The 23,806-nt window shown below is 37.2% G+C and overlaps 1 protein-coding gene across 1 annotated transcript in view; it reads right to left on the bottom strand.

The window, feature by feature from the left end:
* The window catches only part of ADAMTS19 (ADAM metallopeptidase with thrombospondin type 1 motif 19), a 124,903-nt gene that overhangs the window by 10,464 nt on the left and 90,633 nt on the right, over nucleotides 1-23,806 (bottom strand). The window contains exons 14-21 of the mRNA XM_041401130.1: nucleotides 21,944-22,071; nucleotides 21,114-21,234; nucleotides 18,999-19,079; nucleotides 16,051-16,208; nucleotides 15,181-15,334; nucleotides 12,304-12,439; nucleotides 9,823-10,027; nucleotides 7,766-7,918 (exon numbers count right to left, since the gene is read on the bottom strand). Of these exons, the coding sequence (XP_041257064.1) occupies nucleotides 7,766-7,918; nucleotides 9,823-10,027; nucleotides 12,304-12,439; nucleotides 15,181-15,334; nucleotides 16,051-16,208; nucleotides 18,999-19,079; nucleotides 21,114-21,234; nucleotides 21,944-22,071 (1,136 nt within the window). The remainder of the gene's footprint in view (nucleotides 1-7,765; nucleotides 7,919-9,822; nucleotides 10,028-12,303; nucleotides 12,440-15,180; nucleotides 15,335-16,050; nucleotides 16,209-18,998; nucleotides 19,080-21,113; nucleotides 21,235-21,943; nucleotides 22,072-23,806) is intronic.

Genomic DNA, 23,806 nt, shown 5'->3' on the forward strand with positions numbered 1-23,806 from the left:
ATTATTTAGCTGAAATACAAGAATAAAATAATAGAATCAGTTAACCTGGAAAAGACCTTTAAGATTATTGACAAGCCACTAACTCAGCACTGCCAAGTCCATTATTAAACCATGTCCCTAAGTAACTCAACTACATGGCAACTCCACTATTTGCCTGGGCAGTCTGTTCTAATGCTTGATAACCCTTTTGGTGAGGATCTTTTCCCTAATATTCAATCTGAGCCTCTGCTGGCTCATCTTGAGGCCATTTCCTCTCGTTCCCTTGTTAGCCGGGAGAGGAGACCAAACCCACCTCACTACAAACTCGGAGTGAGTTGTACAGAGAGAGAAAAGGTCTACCCTGTGCCTCCTTTCCTCCAGGCTAAACAGCCCCAGCTCCCTCAGCCACCCTTCACAGGACTTCTACTCCAAACTTTTCACCTCTGTTGCCCTTCTCTAGACACGCTCCAACACTTCAATATCTTTTTTACAGCGAAGGGCTCAAACCCCAACAGCCTCACCAGTGCCAAGCACAGGAGGATGATCCCTGCCCTGGCCCTGCTGGCCACACTATTGCTGCCACAGACCAGGAAGCCATCGGCCTTCTTGGCCTTCTTGGCCACCTGGGCACAGCTGGCTCATGTCCAGTCACTGTTGACCAGCACCCCCAGGTCCTTTTCGGCCAGACAGCTTTCCTGACACTCCGCCCCAGCCTGGAGCACTGCCTGGGGTTGCTGTGATCTAAGTACACAATCCACCACTTGGCCTTGTGGAAGCTCATACCACTGGCCTCAGCCCACAAATTCAGCATGTCTGATCCCTTTGCACAGCTTTTCTACCTTCAGCAAGTCAACATTCCCATGCAAACTGGTGTTGTCTGTGAACTTACTGAGGGTACACTTGATCCCCCTGTCCAGATCATCGGTAAAGACGTCAAATAGGACTGGCCCTACACTGAGCTCCAGGGAGCACCTCTTACTCCTCTCTGGGTCCAGCCACACAGATAGCTCTTAACTCCGCAAAGAGAGCATCTGTCCAAGCCATGGGCTGCCAGCTTTTCCAGGAGAATGCTATGGGAGACAGTGTCAAAGGCTTAGGTCCAGGTAAACAACATCCACAGCTTTTTTTTCATCCACTAGGGGGATAACCCTGTCTAGAAGGAGATCAGGTTAGTCAAAAACTGCCTTTAATAAACCCATACACTGAGTGGGCCTGATCATGCAGATTCAGCACATGCTATATGATGTCACTCAGGATGATCATCTCCTGACCTTCCCCAGCACTGAGGTAAAGCTGACAGGCCTGTAGCTCCCTGGATCCTTCTTCCAGCTTCCTCACTATCTTCATGTGGATCCCTCACAGAGTTGTCTAAGTGATGGAGCAGGTCACTGACTATTTATCCTTTCCATTATAAGGGTTTGGTTCTATTTCCCATCCCTGTCTTTCAGCTCAGGGGGCTGGGCACCTGCAGAACAACTGGTCTTAATACTAAAGACTGAGGTAAAGAACATAAAAAACACCTCAACCTTTTATTCATCCTTTGTCACTATGTTTTCCTTTGCATCCAATGAAGGATGGAGATTCTCCTTAGCCCTCCTTTTTTATCAGACATACATTTATAGATGCATTTTTTGTTGTCTTTTATGGCAGTAGGATGATTAAACTCTAGGTGGGCCTTGACCCTTCTAATTTTCTTCCTGCATAATCTCACAGCATCCTTGTAGAGCTTCTGAATATACCTGCCCCTTCTTCCAAAGGTCATAAACTCTTTTTTCCACCCAAGTTACAGTCAAAGCTCTCTGTTCAAACAAGGCAGTCAGCTCATCTTTCAGCACAAGGGGACAGACAACTCTTGCACCTTTAAGATTTCTTTCTTGAAGAATGACTAGCCTTCCTGGATTCCTGTGCCATTCAGGATTGCATCTGAAGGGACTCAGTCAATCAGTCTTCTAAACAAGCCAAAATCTGCCCTCTGGAAGTACAAGGTGGCAGTTCTGTTGTCCCCTCTCCTTACTGCTTTGAAGACTGAAAATTCTATTGTTTCATGGTTGCTCTGCTCAAGACAGCCTCTGAAACAACTATTTCAAAATAATTTTTCAAGATTCAGTTATTTCTTACATTTTTAAAGTATTTTCATCTTTTGCCTTGTCATAAATGATCAGAAAACAGCAAAAAGTGACAAACCCATAGATTAAAACAAAATAATGAAAACCAAACAATAAATATTTTGAAATAAAACAAGAATTTCATAGAATATCAAGTTTACCCACAAAAATGAGGCAGTATGTTCTTTAGCTGCATGAAATACAGGATAACAGAAACATGAAATAATAATAATAAAAAAAAAAACAACAAAAATCAGCTAGGTCCCACAAGAAAAAATGGATTACATAAATTTTAACAGAACCCAAGTTAATCAGCTGTAAGAGTTATGCATTGGAAGATGACAGAGTCAGAGATACTGAGGAAAATTTAGAAAAAGCGAGATGACCTTAGATATGGAGATACACCAGGGAAAAGAATGCCTAATTCACCAAGTCTGAGCACCAGACCATTTATCTAACTGCTGAAAATACACATCAGCCTTCCAGAAGATCGACTGTTCAAAGACCCCAGTGTCCTCAACAAAAACTGGCAGGCACTTCTGGGAAAGCACATAGCATATAAAGGACATTACTTCTCTTCAGCAATTCCCAAGAATGGCTTCCTTCACTTATTATCTATTTTATATGTATATGTGTGCATATGTAAATGCACTGCCCTGCAGCAGTAATGCACGGCCTAGCACTGCAAAACCCCAAAGCAGAAAAGTTTGGAAATTTGCATCTTCTGGGGTATACACTATAACACAACAACTTGGAAGATATTAGCATCACCTCCTTGGTGACGGAAAGCTGCAAATGCTACTCTCTGTAACTTCATCATTAGTGGAATATGACATGTGGTGCATGACACAGAATTTCTCCTTCATCTGGCCTTCCCAGGGATCACTACACCCAGTCAATCATTCTTATCAATTTCAAAGAGTGCCAACATCTGGTACAAGAAATAGCAGCTCCACTGCTTTGTTTACAGCAAAGGTTTCAGTCTGTTGGTAAAACCACGGAATATTTGGTGGGAATCAGCATGCAGAAAGTTTATAGAGCTGCCTAAAGATTCAAAGTCAATGGCTGCATTCTAATAGCAACAATGTTTCATTCTGAAATATTGCTGGGAAATTAAAAATTAAAATAAAACAAATCTTATTTATAATGTTATCAATAATCTATTTTAGCAGTATTTTTATCATTTTATTTCTGCTACCAGGGAGTAAAAAACCCTAGCTTGTTCAAGGATATTTCAGATCTCATTTCTTTTGCAATTCCTAGACTTCCTCTAACTGCTTAGGTTTATGAAGGTGATTTAGAAGTCAATCTTTTCACTACAGATTTGTATCTCTACAGAAGACATCTCAACCTGCTTTCCTGGAAACCACTTGTTAAAATCATCAGAGTCCAAAACAATTTCATTCAATTGCTGAATAATGCATCAGCGCTACCCTTTTCTTTCTCCGTCAGTGTCAGAGACACAGGAGTGGTTGTGTAAGTGAACCTCCTTCTTCCCCACACTGCTCCTTCAGGTGGCACTGTGCAGCACGCTGTACATTGTGTGGCACATGCTGCCACCTTCCAGGCTATGAGGGTTGGTTTTCTGCACATGCACCCTTCTTTCTGCACTATACCATCTCGTACTCATTGTTAAGGTCATTTTGCGAACTAACTTGTCCACTCTTGATGGAAACATAAAAGATAATGTAAAATGGTGGTAACTTCTGCTTAAGACCCTCTCCTAGGACACAGAGGGAAAATCAGAGTATGTATTATGAGGTGGATTTAAATTTTTTTCTTTTTCTTTTCATTATTTATTTGATGATATAGTTCTCCCACTACCATGGGAGAACTATTGACTTGATTATATTATTATTTTAACTTCTATTATTTCACATTGCATAATTGCTTTGTCCATACATCTACTGATAGTGTTATATTTTGACCCATGGCCAGCACTATTCCATTCCAAGAATCTAAAAGAGATTAATAAGTTTGGATGGGGATCCAAGAAAAAAAAACAAGGCTAATTCCCTTGTCGGTAAAATCGTAACATTAATATAATACTTTTTTTTTTTTTTTAATTGGAGGAGATCAGTTGAATTTGTTTGCTGTGGAAATTTAGAATCTGTTTAAATATTTAAGCACACAAAATGAAGGTTGAACGTCCCGTGCTCTTGAATAGTTAGTAAAAAAAGTTTGTGGGCATTTACCTCTCTCCATTTACACATGATCTTTGACTGGGGCAGAAGGCACAAAATCCTTATCACTGAGATCTGCATTGTGTACCCCTCAGTAGATCTCTCTGTGAATCTGTCTCCTCCTACCAGCTGGAGCCTTGACTTCCTCCAACTACACACACACACACACCTTCTAGGGAGCACTGCATGTACTGTCTGAAATAAATAATTTGAAATATGCCATGAATCCCAGCCCATTCTGGGATTCATTGGTGCAAAAACTAAGCAGTTGCCTCACATGGAAAAAAAAAGGAGATTAACTTTTGCGTCATGTTTTTGCTTCTTCAGGCTATAGACAATGTGAACTGTATGCCAACCATTGGGACCACTATCCCAGATGTCATATTTGACTCCTCAGGATCTCTGGTATAACACATAAATACTATTCTGAAATTCTGCTGCTACTCCATCTTTAGTTTCTTTTTCCAATCTTTATTACAACTTACACCACATTATCTTCTCCAATCCCCTGTAGACACATACTGTGTATCTCTTCATCTTACAAATTGCTGCTTCTAGCTTGTTGTCTGGACTTTTGATCCTATTTTTCCTTGCTGAATGATATAATATTATATCAAAGTTTCAAATTACCATTTTCAATGCCCACTTTCCAAATTATTCTGCTCCAAAATTCATCCTGCTTCTCATGCTTCATTTATTCTGAAAATGGTCTGAAAAGTGTGATAGTAGCAGAAAAAAATTAAACACGTTTTCCTACATAAAGTACTGTAGACACGCCCTCTGAGCACCCTATGCTGCTGAAATTTAAGCGTTTTTTTTGAGAATGACTTCTACAATGATGTGTTCTTTTGTAAGCTGTGCAGACGTGTAAACATGCAGTTCACATTAATTTAATTTCACCTCTCCTCAGCCTATCTGTTTATACTCAGGCGATGAATGCCTCTGAGCATGATCCTGTCCTTGTATGGCTTTGAAATGGGTAGCCAGTGGGCAGCTTAGCAAGGGACACTGTTGCTAACAACACCTTGCCCTAGCTGGTGCTAGAACAGCTGTGGTCTGTAAGCATTCCTCATTTGAAGGTACCTCACACATTGTTAATTAGGATATGCCATGGATGGCATTTGCTGGGAAAATATAATGTCATTGGTAAAGTTGCTAGGTACTGCCTCCAGAAGCTCAGTTTGAGCTTTTATTCTTTCCTTTCTCATCATACCTATACTCCTCACAAAGGCAGGCACAGAACCTGAGTAATGTTACAAACAACAATTTTTAGCATATTGACCCAGTGTACTGACTTAAACACCATTACAGAGTTAAATGTTGCACACAGGCCAAGTTGTACTGACTTCTTTTAGACTGAGTTTTAGAAGGATTACTAGCTCCACAATTGATCTGTTGGATCTTGGAATTTTGGTCACATTTTCTTTGATCTCGGTATTGTTAAAACATAGAGCTCAAAAACTGTTTTATTTGATTTTTATGTGACTATAGCAATAAAACAAATTAACTTTATTACAGCACTCCATAATTATTAATCATGTTGTCTTTTCAGTAATAGTGCAATGTAAGCTTAGTTTAAAATTATGTCTTAGGAGTTCAAAGGAAACAGAGAAGGGAGTAAAGATATTAGGCCTCTTGTTTCAATGTGTGAGATGTGAGAAGTGTCATCTAAATTTTTCAAGTTAAGTCTTGGCATTAGCTAGAGAGAATTTGGCTCGGCTCAAAGGAACAGACTTCTGTCAATGTCAAGAACAAGCCTAAAGAGTAAAAACTGCAAACACAGAAGGCTGCATTGCAAACACAGAAGGCTGCATTGAACCTCTGGGTTAGAAACAACAGAGCAAAGATTAACATTTATCTGAGTTTTTCATTTGTTTTCACCATTGTAGACATATTAACATGTATGCCATGACCTCATATTGCTATGTACTGCTTCAATGGAACAGAAGAGTAACAGAGAAAAGAAATCAACATCCAAATATATTTTAAATTGAATTTGCATCTCTGTAGAGGAATCACGGTATCTATTTTTTAGTATAAATCTTGGAAAATCTCTGCTGCACAAGTCACAGTCAGAGTATATGTTAACTGTTCAAAAGATTTTGCCAATTCCATAATTCCTTGTATCCTAATTTTTGAAGTTCAAAGTGCAGTTTAGGTGACAGTGTTACAGCTTTGACTCTGTAGGAGGAGAGCAGGAAATACAAAATTGCCAGTAAATTTCAAACAAGAAGATATAAGTTTTTGTACACTCATCTATGACATGGTTGTTTGTGAAAAGTACTGAGAGGATGAAGTTCTTCACTCCAGAGGGCACTGGGAACACAGTGTAACTGTCTCAGCATACCCACACAGCCTCAGCAACCCTAATTTGAATGACTGCTTCAATTAAGAAAGCAGATGGTCATTTCTCCATGGTTTACTTCCTACTGGTGCTAATGCTAAATGAGGCAGGTTTTAACCGTAGTTATGTGGTAGAGAAATGGAAATACTAAACGTTATTGCCAAACATATCTTCTTGTAAAAGTAATATGGCTACTGAAAGTTAGTTGCTTCTGTTGTTTAAAAAAATTAATGGTTATACTATGTGCTTTTGAAGTAGCTAGTTACTCACAGAGTACTTGCAGCTAATTCTTGGAAGGCTGGCTAGCCATACACTGCTGGCTTTAGTCCTTGTTTCCAGCTCCTACATCACATGAAAGACAACTAAAAATACATTAAATACTTCTCCATACAAGCAAGTTAAAAAAATGCTGCAATAATGTTAGGTGCTGAAAGTAAAAGTGTTGTGTGCAAAGTTATGAAGAGAAACAAAGGAAATAAAAAAATATTACAATCTTTCTGCTAAAGCGTGGCCTGTGATACAGCAAGAGAAAACCTTGACAAGGTTCAGAATTTTAGCATGTTTTGGGTTTTACAAAACTCTATCGGACATTGAAGGCCAATCACAGATCTAACCAATATTGTTTGTTACTGTTTGGCCTATGCTTATCCACCTCTCAGAACACATATGCCAAGGAAATAATGTAATGACAGTTATGTTGTGTCCATAATAATAAAAAAATAATAAAAGAAAACAGTAATAGATGCTTCCCAGATGCTAAAATGTTTATGTGGAAATTTAAGAGGCTAAAGGTGCTACTGTATAAGGCTGGAGGGTGTACTTTACTGGAACCACAAATAAAGTGTGCAAACACAAAGGCACGAAATATGTGAATGGTAAGTTTGGAGCTGGCTGCAGTTTATGAAGCTGCTTGCCTGCCTACTGACACAGTAAGATAATACAAATTTGGATTATACTGAAGATTTATCTCACATTTACTTCATATTCCTGATTTTTATTTATACTGTAGGCCCACTGTGACTACCAGTTTAGGGTTTGTTTTTTTTTTTTATAGCCTTCTTGTTCCCTCAGCTGGGACATCTGTGCATTTTTGATAAGAACTCAACTTGCAAAATGTGTGATGCTGGGAGCCACTAGTATCAAGGATTACTCACCTTAGACCAGTCTCCCATTCTCCAGACATAGCATTTGGAATAGTCCTCACAGTCCTCTGCTTCTTTAGGTCTTGTGGACAAAACACATTTCTTGCGTGGATTGGTGCACCTCACAGTCCGATGCCGTACTCCCTTACCACACTTTACAGAGCACTGTTGGAAAAATGTTTTTTCAGATTTCTACAAAATTCACTTACCCCATTTCATCCCCTTCTATACGACTTCTGCCAGGTCAGCATAAATATTTCACAGCTTCAGTGATCTCTTAACTTCCAGCCTTCAATAGCATCAAAACTAGATTTATTAAAAAATAAAAACTGAACAAAAATTCCTCAGGGGACAGAATGATAATTGATTTTACAAAAATTAGATAAAAAATTACTTCCTTAAGGACAGAACAGGCTTTTGAATAAGAAAACATGCAAGAAGTTATGATTAAGTGAATGCAAAATGTTACACCAAAAATATTAGGCAATCTTTCTTCTTCCAATGAAAGGAAACACAGTGAAAGAAAATCAAAATAATGTTCATAGGAATAAGATATGAAGCAATTAAGAAAAGCTCTGTTAGTGTCCAACAGCTTTTTTTGGGAGGAGGAAAAAAATGTACAATGGAAAAGTAAATACTGTAAAACTATGCAAGAATCCAGACTGAACTTCAAAATTCAAAGTCACTATATTGTCAGCATGTGAAAGCTCTTTTCAAGTTGCTCAGAAGGTTCTAATCTATGGGGTTTTTTTACCATTCCCACTTACAGAGCCAAAAATGATGCCATTTCCTTCTCAAAACATTATCACTGCTTTTGATCATCCCACTGCTTGAAGTTCAAAACTCTCCTCTGCCAAGCTGATTATAACCACAGGAAGCAGTAATGGTCACTTCCTACATAACGGTGATAGTAGGAATGGCCACGGGAAATAACTCGCTCTTCAAAAAATATTTATTACTTCCAACAACAACATGCTCTCTCTTTTCTCATCTCTGAAGTAAAATAAACTGACAAAACAATCTGTGTACTTCTTTACTCATCTCTGTAAATGGATGCCTTTCTTCTCACAACCAGCTTTCGCATCATAAACTGTGCACCATGCCAGAAACTGCTGGTATTTACATCTCCTATCTCTACCTTAGCATGTGCTTTTCATATTTGAAAACATTCCCTATTTGTTAGCTCTTTCTTGCTTGGGGATCAAAGAGTTCTGCTGAGTAGAGCAATTCAAAGAACGGACTGCACCCACATTCAGAAGCTGCTATCTGTATTTTGATCACAGAGGAATCCATAGCACAGCTTCTAGTATGGGAAGCAATCAGAATTGCCTTTACTCTTTCAATAAAATGAGAAGTTCCAAATCAAGCCTTTCGTCTTGTCCAGATGGCAGTGAGAACAATACTTTTCTTCCTCCATGGTCAGTCAATTTCAGAAAAAATCAAAGATGAAGAACGCCAATTGGATGAGCACATTTAAAGACCTTAAATTAATAAAGCTTTTTGAACAATGATTACATTTTGTAGCAATACTTCAGGATGCAACACATGTGAAATTGTGTTACTTACAAGCCCATTTGCCTATTGCTGTTTCTTTGGAAAAAGATCAGAGAAGAAAGAAGAAGGGAAGAAGATGTCTTTTTTTTGCCAAAGGCTCCCCTCAAAGCCTCTCTGAAGCAGGATGGCATCATCCATCTGCTGATCAATATCCCTTGGTACAAAAGCACATCCCAGATGTTTCCACTCTGAACCCAAGGTCTTGTAGCTGGTAAGTGGTGCTTTAATTCCATTTCCCCCTAGTTATCCAGTACTACAGACAGGACATACTTGATTATACGTGCTTTTGAACTGGCCAGAAGAGACTGTTGCACAACATTAACTAGATAAAATGTAGTAGCTCTACACAGCAGGTTTTCCTAGCCCCTGAACCCTTTGCCAAAACATTGCATGAGGACCATGAAAATCATTAGGCTAAACTGTGCCACTTGATGGTGAAAAAAACCTTATTTCCAAAAAATACTAAGGCACAAACAATGACAACGGAGTATTTGGAGTATAAACAAATGCAGCACCTCAGACCAGACTCCGGCCTCCCACACAGTCATGCAGTCCTGGCCTTCACAGCGCTGTGCAGATGCAGGCTTTGGTCCCAGACAATCCCTCTCCCTAGCTCTGATCAGGGTCCCATTTCTGAGCTGCTGTGTGCAGGCTACTTGTCTGTTCTGGGTTCCTTTTCCACATGTCCTTGAACATGGTGTCCATTCTGTCATCATCCATCTGCAAAGAAACACAGGCAATGTAGTAATACAAAATCAGGAGGGGAAAAATACCGTCACATCTTATTCACTTATTCTAAGTGTATACACCCAAGATACACTTGCATATTTTCAGCCTCCTTTTACTGTCATTTTGCTAATGGAGTATTTATGAATCTAACATATATTACATTTCATATGATATTAATGTACATATAAATTCCTCCCCCAGTCCACTAACCATATGTTTTCAAACTACTTTCCTCTAATTATAATCCCAATTAGAAAATTTCCAAAATGCATGTATAAAGATGACAGGTCCCTGATCAGCCTGCCTGTTATTCTCTGCGTGTCTATCAATGTCAAGTGTATGTCAAGCATATACAGTCCAGCATTCCTTGAAAATATTGTGTTGCAAGAAAGAATCACTCAAGTGTGAAAGACTCATTGCCCTGGAAAAGCACAAAAGCCCAAAATTCTTCACGTCCTTCAGAGTAAGGCCTAACAGGGTGCATGGCTTAAATCACAAGCAAGGAAGGCTGATGCAGCTTGGCACAGACCACATACCTAGAGAACAATCGTTCTAGAACATAATTTTCCCCAGGTGTTCTATAAATCCAGATTATGGCCATGTGCCCTTAAAAAATCAAACAGTTCTGCCCCTGATGTTCTGTCTCCTGAAAACACAACAGTTTTCAAGGAGGACTTAGTTTGCAAGGAGAGTTTTTAGGAAACTGAGATTTATTAAAATTTTTTCAACCTTCTGTCATGCATTTGCAGCAAAAAAAAATAAAACCCTTAACTAAGGATTTTTTTGTTATCTGTCCAGATATTTAATTTACAAATCATGACCTGTTAAGACAATGAAATAGACTTTAAGATATTTCTTCATAGGCCAATAGCAAGCAAGTACTTATGCAAGTGCATGCTTTAGTAACATTTCTGTTGAAAGCTAGTAATATTTTGTAATCATCACTTTCAGTGCTTAAAAATTGGATCATTAAATCTTTCTACATTTCTCAGCACAGCATCTCTGAGTATCAATTAGCAAAGTTTTAAAAATTTCACTTAATAAGCTGGAAAAAACACAGAATACTGAAAATTTATGGTAGACAATGCCTCAGAAAAAGATCAGGTTATTCCATTTCTATTCATTAAGTAAAGAGTGGTGCTAATAAAACAAAATAAAGGTCTTCTCAAATATGGATATAATGAAGTTTAAATAATCCGTCCAAAGGGTAATGCCCTCTTTTGGGAAGACCAAATGTCAGTAGTTTTGTCTTAAAATGTATCATACTTCACATTTTATCAATTTCAGTATTCATCCTTTACAAGAAAGCTATGTTTTTTCATTCTTTCTTCAACAGTATTTGCATTTAATTTATTTTGCATTATTTTGTTTAAAAATGCCATCTACCTGTCTTCCAGATGACTGCAGCAGACTGATCCTAGTGCTCACTCCCGGGGATGATAGCCAGCTCTTGCTAGCTGCTTTGCCCTCCCTTGAAAGGTGTGGACTTGCTCTAACTTGCTTTCAAAAAGTAAATGCAATTCTTGAGGACCTCCTTAACACATAATTTTTAGCTGCCAAGTGGCATGACTCTGAAATGGGCCACCGTGCTGACCTGGTCAGCCAGTGCAAGGAGCAGGCTGCCAGTTCAGCTGCAGGAACACCAGTGGATGTTGGGTGGGCTTTGCTTGGTACAGGCTGCACATGGACCTCCTCCTGCATGCTGCAATATTCAACCACTAGAGACTAGCTCAGCTTATTTGTTGAGCCACATACAAGGACTTTACTCTCATGGGGTGAGAGGAAAGAGCGGAGCGAGGGGCTGGCTTGCTATACTTCAAGTTGCATTAACGTAAAAAGAATGATTAACAGGGATTGATTTATTTACTATTTAGGGTACCCAGAGTTTATCAAGAGCTTTAAAGACACGAAGCCTTGCTTCAAAAAAAACACCACTAAAACATAATTAATTAAGAATATGGAATTAAATCCCATCTATGTCTTTATATAAACAGCATTTGAATTTCACTTTTGTGGCACAGATCAATCTGTAAGAATACTTCCTGAGGAAATGAAAGAACTGTTTTACTGGATAAGAATTTATTCAGGCATGGTGCTTACGGACTCTCTTTCATTAAAACTGGAGAAATAATTTCCAGCATTTCTGTTTTCCCTTCATTTTGCATTATAATGTTTTGAATGGCCATTCATTGTGAGAAGCAGTCCACTGCTTTTACATGGCTTTTACATCTAGATATTATAGTTTAATTTAACCAAATCATTGTTACCTTGTCTGGCAGGGCTGTTCGTTGCACTTGCGGATCTGTGGTTCAGGTTTTGTTAAATATTTGCACTTCTTGTTGTCCACAAGACTGATATTCTTGTTCATAATCTTCGTGCAAGAGACTGTTGTCTTTCTTTCACCTAAAAAAAAAAAAAAAAGAAGCAGGTTTGTGAGGAAACCAAGAATATGCAAATTATTAAGGACACAGATACAGCTATTTCATACACAGTTTGGCTAAAAGAACTGAAAGAAATTCAAAGCTAGCAGAGAGTCTGAAAGAAATCCTACAATTTGTAGGGAACTTTGTGAGTTTCTTACCTAGTCTTTGCACACCACTATCAAGAGTTTTTCTCTTACTCCTGCAACTAGTTATAGGCCAAACCCACACTCTCACTGGAATAATTTTCTTTCTCAACAACTGCAACTCCATCACTGAGGAATGCTTGCAGAAAATTACAAATATGGTTGTTAATTACTACATAAAATGAGGAAAGAAATGACAAACTGTGGCTGGCATTCAGATAAAGGGAATCAGCACACGTATCCTTCAACAGAGAGCCTGCACTATTTCCCACGAACTAAAGAGGCCAGATGACCTGATCTGCAAGGTCAGAAAACCATTTAGGAAGCTGGGTACTGCTGCAGAGATCAAGTGCATGCTCTGCACAGAGCCTTCTCCTGATGGTGGCCTGGAGCCTGATGTCTCTTAAACATGGAAGCATTAGAAATTAGAATTTCATGTAATACTGACCACAAGCAGTAACTTGCAATTAGCCTGGAGCCTTAATTTTAGAAAACTAGCAATCCTTGAATTCTGGATTTCAGTTTGAACTATTTGTTCTTAGAGCTACTTTTACTCTGCCTGAAAGTTTACTGGCAAAGGGGCTGTGTGCAGGCGCAGAGCAGGCTTAAGCACGAACATTCACCAGAGGTGAAAAATGAGCCTGTGGATGGAGCAGTTATGTTATAAATGCGTATTATGTGCATGACCACTGCTGACATTTTTACACAGCTTGTGTACGTGAGAGCACATGCAACTAATCTATTATATCACAGCATTTGAAATGTTTGACAATTCTTTCTGCACTTATATATACATCTATGTATTCATATTCTCTCCCATGCAAAGAAAGCTTTTCTGCAACACAGGAGGTCACAGACCAGTTACATATACAAACATGCATAAAAACACATGACTTCATCGATAGTTTTGTCCTGACACATGCTTTGTGCATTTAAGCAAAACTATTGATAACTGTACTATTATTTATTGAGATTAATCAAAATATTGATGTTAAATTTTAATCATAAATAGTTGGACAGGGTAAAAGCTGCAGTATTTTGATTTCATTACTGCTTGATACTTAAGCCAGAAAGTAAAAGAAAAGTAAAAATAGTTTTGTCTAAAGTAAGAAAAATCTTTCAGTAGTATTTCAAAATATTTACCTTCTAGGGAACTTTGTAATAACTCAGCTATTTTAGACAATAACATAAAACGAAGACCAGTTACAACAGGAAAAAAAAATGATAAGCATTAGAGTAAAACATTTAAATATTTATTTAAGCATTAATATAGAATAAATTACTGACATACTGCATTTCAAGATTTCTGCAGATGATAGAAATATTTAGAAATATCTGGGACAGTAATGACAGATTGTAATAGCATTAAAATTATTCTAAAAATACATCAGGAAACTGTAAAAAGTGTGAATTCACAAGTAAACTGGGATGCACTATTCAGAATCAGAGGATGCTACTTGCACCATGAACAAAATACCTTCTAGGGAAGAAGCTTTCCTACCAAACCACAAAAAGCATGTTTATGGAAACTACAGCAATCTTTCATGACACCAAGATTGTTCACACAGTCAGAGGAGCTAGAACACTGTGTTCTTTATGCTGATGTTACAAGAAGGAAAAGCATTTCCAGGCTTTCCTATTCAATCACAAGGTGCACGGCAGTTTTCAGAACTGTTGATCAGAGCAACCATGACTGTCAAGGTTGTCAGCATGAAAGACAGGTATCAAAAGTCAATACATTGTTCACACACTGACTAACTGCACAAAGTATGAACACATTACTGTACACAGCATTTCTTTTTAAAAAAATCCCTATCTGAAGTGTTTTTTAAGTGTAAATATAATTTTAAATAACATTGTCTAGAAAACAGTTTGAAAGACTTTTGTTACATCAATACTGTTCATATTCCAATATTTGTTTTCAGAATCATATTTTGTTCTTCCAAAATCACTTTTTTATGCTTAATAGACTCAGGAAAAATATCACATCAGCATACTAATATCTGCTGTTGTAATATTTGTTCCATATGTTTCTGGATCATCCTCAACTCATGTTACTAACTGTACTTATTTGATCTGAGACTGGGATTCAGCTTTTCTGTGGTTTGAAATGTCTCTTACAGATCATTTATCTTCAGTAGATCCAAATGCAGAGTGGAATGCACTTTCTATTCTTGTTCTAGCTCTTGTACTTGTATTTCTTCTTGGAAAATGTGTCCTGAATTTCATTGTTAGTCTAGATTTTGTTCCTTCATTACTATCTTTTGCTACTTTTTATATTTAGTTTGAATCTTTTTCTAGAGCTATCACAGTGTTTTTAATGCAATCAGAAAGCATAAGACTGACTTACATCTACATTGTATGGAAACATACAAACCACAATGAGGATGTTAGTATTAAATATAGAACACTGACCATCAGAATCGTAATTATATGTAAACACACAGTCTTTATACATATAAGTGCATATTGCATACACACATTTGCACTGCGTATGTACATGCATATTGTATACACATATTAATTTTTCTTATATGTGTGTGTGTGTGTGTGTTTGAACATTTTTATTTTATTTTACCTCCTCCACATACAGCATCACAGTCTTCCCAGGTAGAATGTGTCCACATGAAAAGTGGCTCTGGTACTTTAGAGCTCTGATTTTCAGGGAGAGGATCCAATGGGATTGTGTATTCATAGTGTAAACCATAGCTCTGGTCATGGAAGAGGAGCACCTGCAAGATAAAAAGAAGAAAAACCTTCCTACATACACAGACACTATGGAAGAAAACTCCAAGCTTCAAGGAGATCATCTTGAAAAGCACAACAGCTCTACTGATGCTGTATTGCGTTTCAGCCATCCTAATGGATTTGCTAGAAGAAATTAATTAGAGTATCCAAATCAAGCCAATGGAAGAAAATACTTTGCTTTATTAAGAAAATTCCTTTCATTTAAAGCATTTGAATTGTGAAATCCTTTGCCATCATCTCTCCCTTTTTCTTTATGGTGGCTATTAACTTTTCCTCTGAAACAGTTCAAATTGAAATGCATCAAAATTTGACATTTTCACAGAGAACTTGGTGACTGGAATTCTGAAATGGTGATGCTGTGCTATAGTCAGCCAGAAATTTCAGAAAACCACCTGAAATTAATTTGAATTTCTCTCCTTAGTTGGCACATTGGCTTTTTATGACATTTGTAGGAATGCTGAGACCTTCAATCTAGCCCCAACAACATGAAGACTGCTCTTGGATTTAAATGCATTTTTTTTTACAAGCAGGCTGACAGACCTCTCCTCACCCCCTCCTTCCCACTTTTGTAGATATATATGTAAACAAAAAACCAGGTATATCTTACATATAGATCTCACTCTCTTGAAGAGTCTGGAAAAAATATTAGTTACTATGCTATATCATAGAAATCAAGTAAAAAAAACCTGAATTGTCATACCAGTAAATGTAAGGGTGATGTTGTGGGACCTTTGGCTGATATTTTCTCCCAGAGACCTCTCCGAACATAATGGACTGTGGTCCCGGCAATATTGAATGTTCCAGAATGTTCTATCTTCCAATCACTATTGATTGACTGTTTTCCAGCATCCCTAAGAGCTGCAAAATACATGAAAAAAGCCCAATATAAAAGGTGCCTGTTCAGTAGTGATTTTCTCCTCTCACTTCCTGGTCCGATAATTTAAAAAGTAGGTGAAATTCCCCTAACTCTGATTGCAAAGATATTTATGGACCCTACTTTACATAAACTTCAGTTGGTATGTGCTTCAGAAACACCTTCTGGAGGGAATGCCTGGCAAAATCATATGTATTTAACATTACTTGAAGTTAATATAAGCATTTTAATGCCTGAGAAGACTGACAGACTCTAGCATAACTCATAACCCGAAAACTGAATTACTTTAAGGCAAAGGGAACTATATTCTCTGTTCCCAGGGTGGCCATTTCTATAATCCATAAAAGCATGGGAAACACAATTTTCACAAGGGACTCTTCAAGATTTGTGAAACTAAGCGAAAACTTTTCTGAAAAAAAAAATCTAGTTCAAAATTATTTCTTCTCTAATAATTACACTTGCCTTTTCTGCACCTTAGAATTTGATAAGACTTTATACAATTTCACCACATAATTGCACACTTCTAATAAATAGGAAAAGCTTGTTCTTTTTGGCTGAATTATTTCTCATGCTGATCAAATTTATATTTAAAAATATAATCAAGTCAGGTAAGATATAGTCCATACACTAAGAACAAAGAATTCTACATTAGCAAAATTTACATTTTCTATAGTAAATGGAATGGATTCTTCAGTAAATGATTTGTTATTTTATTTTGTTCCAATTTGTTTTGAATAATCATGTGAAGAAGACTTGAAGACACCTTCTGTACAAGAAGTTTTACACGTTTGACTTCACTGAAATTGCATGTTTGGCATCAGCTTGTTGTAAGAGAACCTCCACATGTTCCAAGATTTCCCTTTTTAAAGTTGTAAGTTAATGTGAGTCACTCCTGTAATCATGTCCTGTCTATTCATATTTATACTGTTATGTTTTGTTTCTATGGGAAACAATGGCAACAGGCCTATGGACTGGCAGGAATCCAATTGAAAAAGACATCACTGATGTGTACAACTGCAGCACTGTGTAATAGATGTTAAGACTATAAAATCCATTAACACTGTATAACAGTCTTGTACTAAAAAGAGCCAGTCATTCTACAAGATTTAAAAACCGGCATTTTAAGTTTAAGCATTCAATTGTTAATGGTATTTAAGTTCTATTTAGTGTCAAAACTGTTGGGGCTAATCCTCTTCTCAGTGGAGAAATTAAAAAAAATACACTCGAACATGCCAAGCAAGGTCCAGCCGGGTCATGCTGCTCAGATGGAGCAGCACCCTCTCCCCAGAGAGGAACAGAAATCATTCTGTCTGGTCTTTAAAATGAATGCGTGTGCCACAGCATGCAGACATGTGCAGGAAACTGGAATCCCAGCTCAGAATACAGAAATATGTCAGATCTTGCATTTTCTGCTTTCAGATTCCTCATATGAGTCACCGGTCTTAGACCACTGTGTCCTCAAGCCTTAAGTGTGGACTTGGATTCAGGCAGTGCAGCTTCTGTTCTCGACTCTGTCACACCCCATTTTGTAAGCAAGTCCACTGAGTTTTATTCCATACTGCACATATATTCCTATTCTTCTTAACTTTTGACAGAGGAGTTTCCTCTGTACAAGGTAACCAAAAACAGGAAGAACATTCAGGTAATTCAAGCAACACCTACACCTGAAAAGACAACCAAAGAAAACTTGGGCTGGGAAAGCCTACCACAACTGAAAGCACAACCACAGTTTCAGTGCTAAACCAAGGGGACTAATTACAACTGTATCACTGTAGAGCAAAAAACAGCCATCATAACAATGGCATTTAAGTAACGGCGATGAGTGTAATGTATTTTTTCATTACTGTGCAAGCACTATACACCCGTTTAATTTTAATGAGGTGTGAGAGGCTACACAGCCAGACAGATACAACAAATCACAATTCAGCTATTGAATCTCCCATTTCTCAGTGGGGAGCAGCAGTGCCCTGGTTCTGGTCCTCCACTTGGTAAATCAGTACCTACTAATTGTTTTTTTTTTAATACGGACAAATCACTCTACTGTATTAACTTCAGGAATTTTGTTTTCTCCTTTGTCCAAAATACAGTCATATTTCCAGAAAAGTATCAAAGTAATGTTATTTTGACTACCCTTACTTTTTTTCAGAAAATGTAAAAGACATCTGAAATTCAATTCTAAATGAAAGTACATTCACTGATATATTTTGTCAAGGAAGTAATTTCTTCACTTCCATTCAGGTAGTCAGGTGTCCCTTCAATCCATATTAAGAACACTAAGACTTGAAATTTAAGTAATTTTAGAAAACAGTAGGGCTAAGACTGACTGAATGCTAGTTGCCAATGTCTTCTTTATTATTTTATCCTCTTCAAAAATGGTGCAATAGTCCTTGTTCTTCAGTCACTAGGCACTTCAGCTGGCTGCCATGATTTTTCAAATATACTTGAAAGTGGCTTGATAACTAGCAATTAGCAATTTCAATAGTTTTAATGCACTTTCCATATGAAAAACTGAACATTTGCAAGTATACACAGACTTTTTTTATATCATCTAAATACAGTGTTGGTAATATTCTGTAAAAAAGATGAGACAAAAGCCCAAAAGAAAATCTATATGAAAAATGGTTCTGTAATAATTTGTTCAGCTCCTTTGACAAGTTCCTCACAAATCTATTTTTCTACTCAGAGCTTTGTTCAATGACAAAGGCATGTTTAGCTTGCACTTTTCAGTGTTGAGCAAAACAGGACACTAACATTAGAACACATATAATATTTACCTAAATAACTGTGAGCTGGTTTTTCTTCCACAACTTTGATTCTTCTTGCTCCTGCAGGTATCACCAAAGCTTCCACATAACCTAAACATGAGACCAGATGTCCCAAGTTAAGCAGAAAAACAGAAAAGCATAGAAAAGTACATCTTGTATGCTTTCTCATTTCTTCTCCCTTATTTCACTTTTTAAGTGTAGAAAGATATAATTTATACAGCAATATTTTGAAGATTCTTGCAAAATTGAAGAAAAGCTATGAAACTGTGTATTACATGTAATATATATACAATGCTACATAATTAAAAGAGTATGGCACAGTAAAACATAACAAGAACTAGTTAGGCTTGGAGACTGGGGATGGAGCAGGTGAAGTTATTTCCAGCTTCAGTTCAGTGTCATCATGACCACCAGATGACTGTAAAATATGTAAAGAAAACTGCTAAAGACACTAAAATCAAAGCATCCTCCCGCTGCTTGGTTTTTAGTTTGTTTTGTGTATCTTTTGCTCCTCTCTTTCTTGATTGAATATATTAAAACCCTGTTATGATAGGCTTTGGTTTTGAAATCTACTTATTTGCTTTAAATTGAGATTGTCTCTTGCTAGTGTGGGACTAAGAAAAGGACATTTTCCTTTGAACAATTGAACGCTGAACAATTTGCTTTAAGTAAAACGTAGTGAAAAGGCAACAAAGGTGGAAACCACTGTACAGGCAGGAATACCATTAATAAAAAAATCCCATATTTTAGATTATCCAGGTAAACTTCACAAAGGGAAAAAAATATACCCGTCTTTGATTATGTGTAGCTATGTGATATTCTACAACAAAATACTTAGCACTTACAATACTTTTTCAATAATCCTGAAACATGAAAATTAAAGCAGCATCTTTCATTTCTGTAAGAGTTAATAACACTTCCTAAAAATTGCTTACAGCTTCTTGAGAAGCTTGCTTGAGAAGTACCACAATTCTCAATATTGTGGTACTGCCATCTTAACACACAAATGTAAGATGGCAGTACCACAATATTGAGGATTGAAACAGGCCCCCAAAAACCTTGGAAGTGTGTGGATATTCACACAAGGAATTGAAGAGAACTGACATCATGTGATTTTATTAGCAGGAACTGTCTTTGCTGGTTTTTATATCTTGTAGTCCTCCATACTCATCAGGGTTTTGGGATCCTTGATTTGCCTTACACTCTGCTTGAGAGGGCCAGACATAAACATTTGAAGACTATGCCTAACTTTCCCCTCTTGCCTAAAGTACTATACTTCAGTCTAAAATCCACTGAAGTCCTTTATTTTCCAATGATATGCTGCTTGCTTATAATTACACTATTTTTGATGTGATTTACTTTCCACCTCTAAATTCTACACATTTTCTACTCAGAAAACTGGAAGTGTAATGGTAAATAAATGGTAATAGCTGGTCAAATGCTGTTTCAAAGAAAAAACTTGTATACATGGTGCAAGATGCACATTATTAGTATTTCAATTCTCTATTCTGTCAACATTATTGTTCTGGAGCCAGTAAGCTATTTCCATTTGCAGGACAGATCACAGCAGCATATGGATAGCATATGGATGTTCATTTTCCATTAAAAAATGTATTGGCATGTTAGGATATATTATTATTAGAATAAAATAATGAGTAATGAAGAGGTATTAGAACGCTTCATTCTTTTGGCCTTATGATTTTGCACCGCCTGGCTTAGTTTGGTAACATTGCTCTAGATAAGAAATCATAATTTGGATTTTTATTTTGAGGAACACTAAATGAAGCTAAACACTAAAATAATTTACAATCTATTTGCTAAAAATATAAACCTAATTTCTCATACCCCTTAAAAATCAGTCTCTTCTATGAAATAGAGTGTATCTTATTGTAAGATATTTCCTTCATTTTGCCATTGAAATAATGTGAAATAACTTTGTAACAAATTTGAAAATACGTATGCATTCTTATCCTCAATGTCTTATCATCTTTAAAAGCTAGATCTAAAGTCCTTATAAAGATCGGCATAATTTTAAGAAATATAGCTTTAATAATTTCCCAATGCTCCAAGCAATCAAAAAGCCACTTTTTTCTTTATTATTTGAAACAAGCAAACAGACATTACCTGCTCCTCTGGTATGGTTAAAATCACCTTTAATAACTTTGCATGACTTTCCATTACCATTGCATATACCACAATGATCTTCACGAGCCAGAGATCCTAATATACCATCACAGCCAAATTTCTGTGGGAGAAGAAAATAAAAGCTATTGCGACACAGGCCACGTTTTTCATAAAGTTGCTTTTAGTATGAGGTACCTCAACCTTCTTCAAGACGCCTAGCCAGCATGACCCAACCCTGCTGAGAATGAGGGTTGCACTAGCTCACGGCAGAGATCCGTCCCGTAGAAAACTCCCCCGTGACTTTATGTAGAGTGCTGCATTCACTCTTCCTATGTTGTTGGCTAACTCTACCAGCTGCTCTCCAAGAGAAACACAACTGCAGTCTTATCTCCTGGTGGGGACCTGTGGCACATCAGACCCACTGTGTAACACACACCCACAGGGCCTTCCCACTAAGAGAACACAATGTGCCTCTCCTGCTTTCTACTCAAAATACGGATGGCTCTTTGCTATGCTTTAATGGTAAAGTGCCATTAATGTCAGCTTAAGGACTTATTCTGAATAGGCATAAGCAGGTCTAGAACATGTAAATATAAATTATACCCATGTTTTGCTAAAAAGCATTCAGTTTAACACAACTTAAGTTTACTTGAGCATCTCCACATTACTGCTAGACACATTTCTATGAATTAATATCAGAGGTAGCTTGACAACAGCAACAAAGTTAATATATCTGGGCCTGATATGAAATAAAAATGTTCTAAAGTCTGAACATATATGTATGCTTGGTGGGTGACTGTATATCCAGGTTCAAAACAAGTAACTCATACCTGGCATCTACCATCTGCACAGACATCTAGCCCATGCTGGCCACAGGACGTCCCATCCATCACCTTTTCTGTTAGAAGAACAGGTTGATCCTTTCCAGCCGGTGAACAGAATAAAGCACACGGCTTTTCTGTAGCACATGGACAGAAAACCATGCATTATTAGAAAAAGGGAACTTTAGAAACAAAGAATTATCATCAACACTCTTGTTAAAACTTATATTTGCTTATGCATGGTATGCAGCTATATTAGCATAAGAAGTTATCTTAGACACAGGGAAAACAAGAAAGATTTTGATCCATTTCTTAGCTGTTTGAAAAACTTGAGGTTTTTTCTTCCTAGAGCATGCTGTAGCTATAAACTTGGTCTACACAGTACTCATGTCATGCTCATTGTTGCAATTAAGAATATACACATTACAGCTGTTGGAATATTTTGGTTGTAATCTATACTTTCATTCTCCTATATTTTTTGCAGATCATAAATATTGGTTAAAAAAAGAAAGGTAACACTTTCCAGACTTCCTAACTGTGCAGGTCAAGGAGTAAAAAAATGAAATAACTGACACACCCTGGGAAGAAAAATATATGAATTTACAAAATTCACATTAAAAAAAACAATGAAAAAAACCTCACAAAACCCCTGGAAACATCATCCCTAACATTTTTACCAAGTAGTTTTCTAATAAATGTATAAAACATTCTGCAAATAATTTCTAATTATGAAAGTGCATCAAAATGTAGTGCTATCCTATGTATCCATGTATTCCTAATGGCCACATCATAAACAATGAAGTTTGTTTCACCACTGTTAAAGTAACAGTGAATAAAAGAAACTAAGTGTCTTCTCAGTGGTCAACTGAGTACAAAATGACAGGATTTTTTCATATCTTTGTTAGCAAATGTACTTATTCAGAACTTCTACCTAAATCTGTTGCAGATTTTTAAAAAGACAAAAGTCAATCCTGAACCTGAAACTGATTTTACTTGGACACAATCTATGCCACTCTGTCTTCATACTGACTTCTAGATTCCTGGAGTATATTTTTATTAGTAAATTAAACAGTTCCAGGAAACATTCAGGGGCACTGGAATTCTACTGTCTATACAGCTGAACTGTAAAACAGTCTATGCCACATTTTTTCACATGTGCTAATTAGCACCAGCTCAGTCTAGACTGGAAATTGCCATCTGCAAAGGACTGTTTTCAAAAAAGTAGTTTTAGCATGCAAAGGAGCAGAAAAGTACAGACAGGAGTTTTGTGCCAGCTGACTTACACAACACAGAGTGGTCTGGGCACATTTAAATTACTAAAATTGACAGAGCCTCAGGGTATCACTAGAGAACCGGTACAAACAGATGTGATCTCTTCTGCCAACATGTGAAGCTGGTCAGACAAAAGCCATCTCCAGCTAAAAAGCACCTTGTGTTTGTGCCCTCTGCATTCCTATTATTTTCCTTAAAGTAACCTCAAAGTTCCCAAGGGGCTTTAAGCAGGTATCAGCATTTTTTAAAGGAATACAAGATTGATGACCTAAACATTATTTTGAAGACACTGGACTCAAAGACACAGCAACTAAACAACACCAGACAACTTCAACAGACTACAGGAGATCACATACAGCAACTATTTTGGACATGCTGCACAGTTCCAGTTAACTAAGAGAGCAAACAATTAAGGATTTGGGAATAATGTATACTGTGATACAGGCATTCTCTGTCTGGTCCACTTTTGTTTCTCCTAAGGGCACCTCAAGATACAGGATCACTCAGAAAACAATTAGATGTGTACTCATTAAAATGGCACACAACAGTGTCAAGATTTTTTCATTTGAATGAAATCGTATTATTCAAAACCAGATAAAC

This window comes from Onychostruthus taczanowskii, unplaced genomic scaffold, assembly GCF_017590055.1.
Source record: "Onychostruthus taczanowskii isolate IOZ18803 unplaced genomic scaffold, ASM1759005v1 scaffold186, whole genome shotgun sequence".
Lineage (NCBI taxonomy): Eukaryota > Metazoa > Chordata > Aves > Passeriformes > Passeridae > Onychostruthus > Onychostruthus taczanowskii.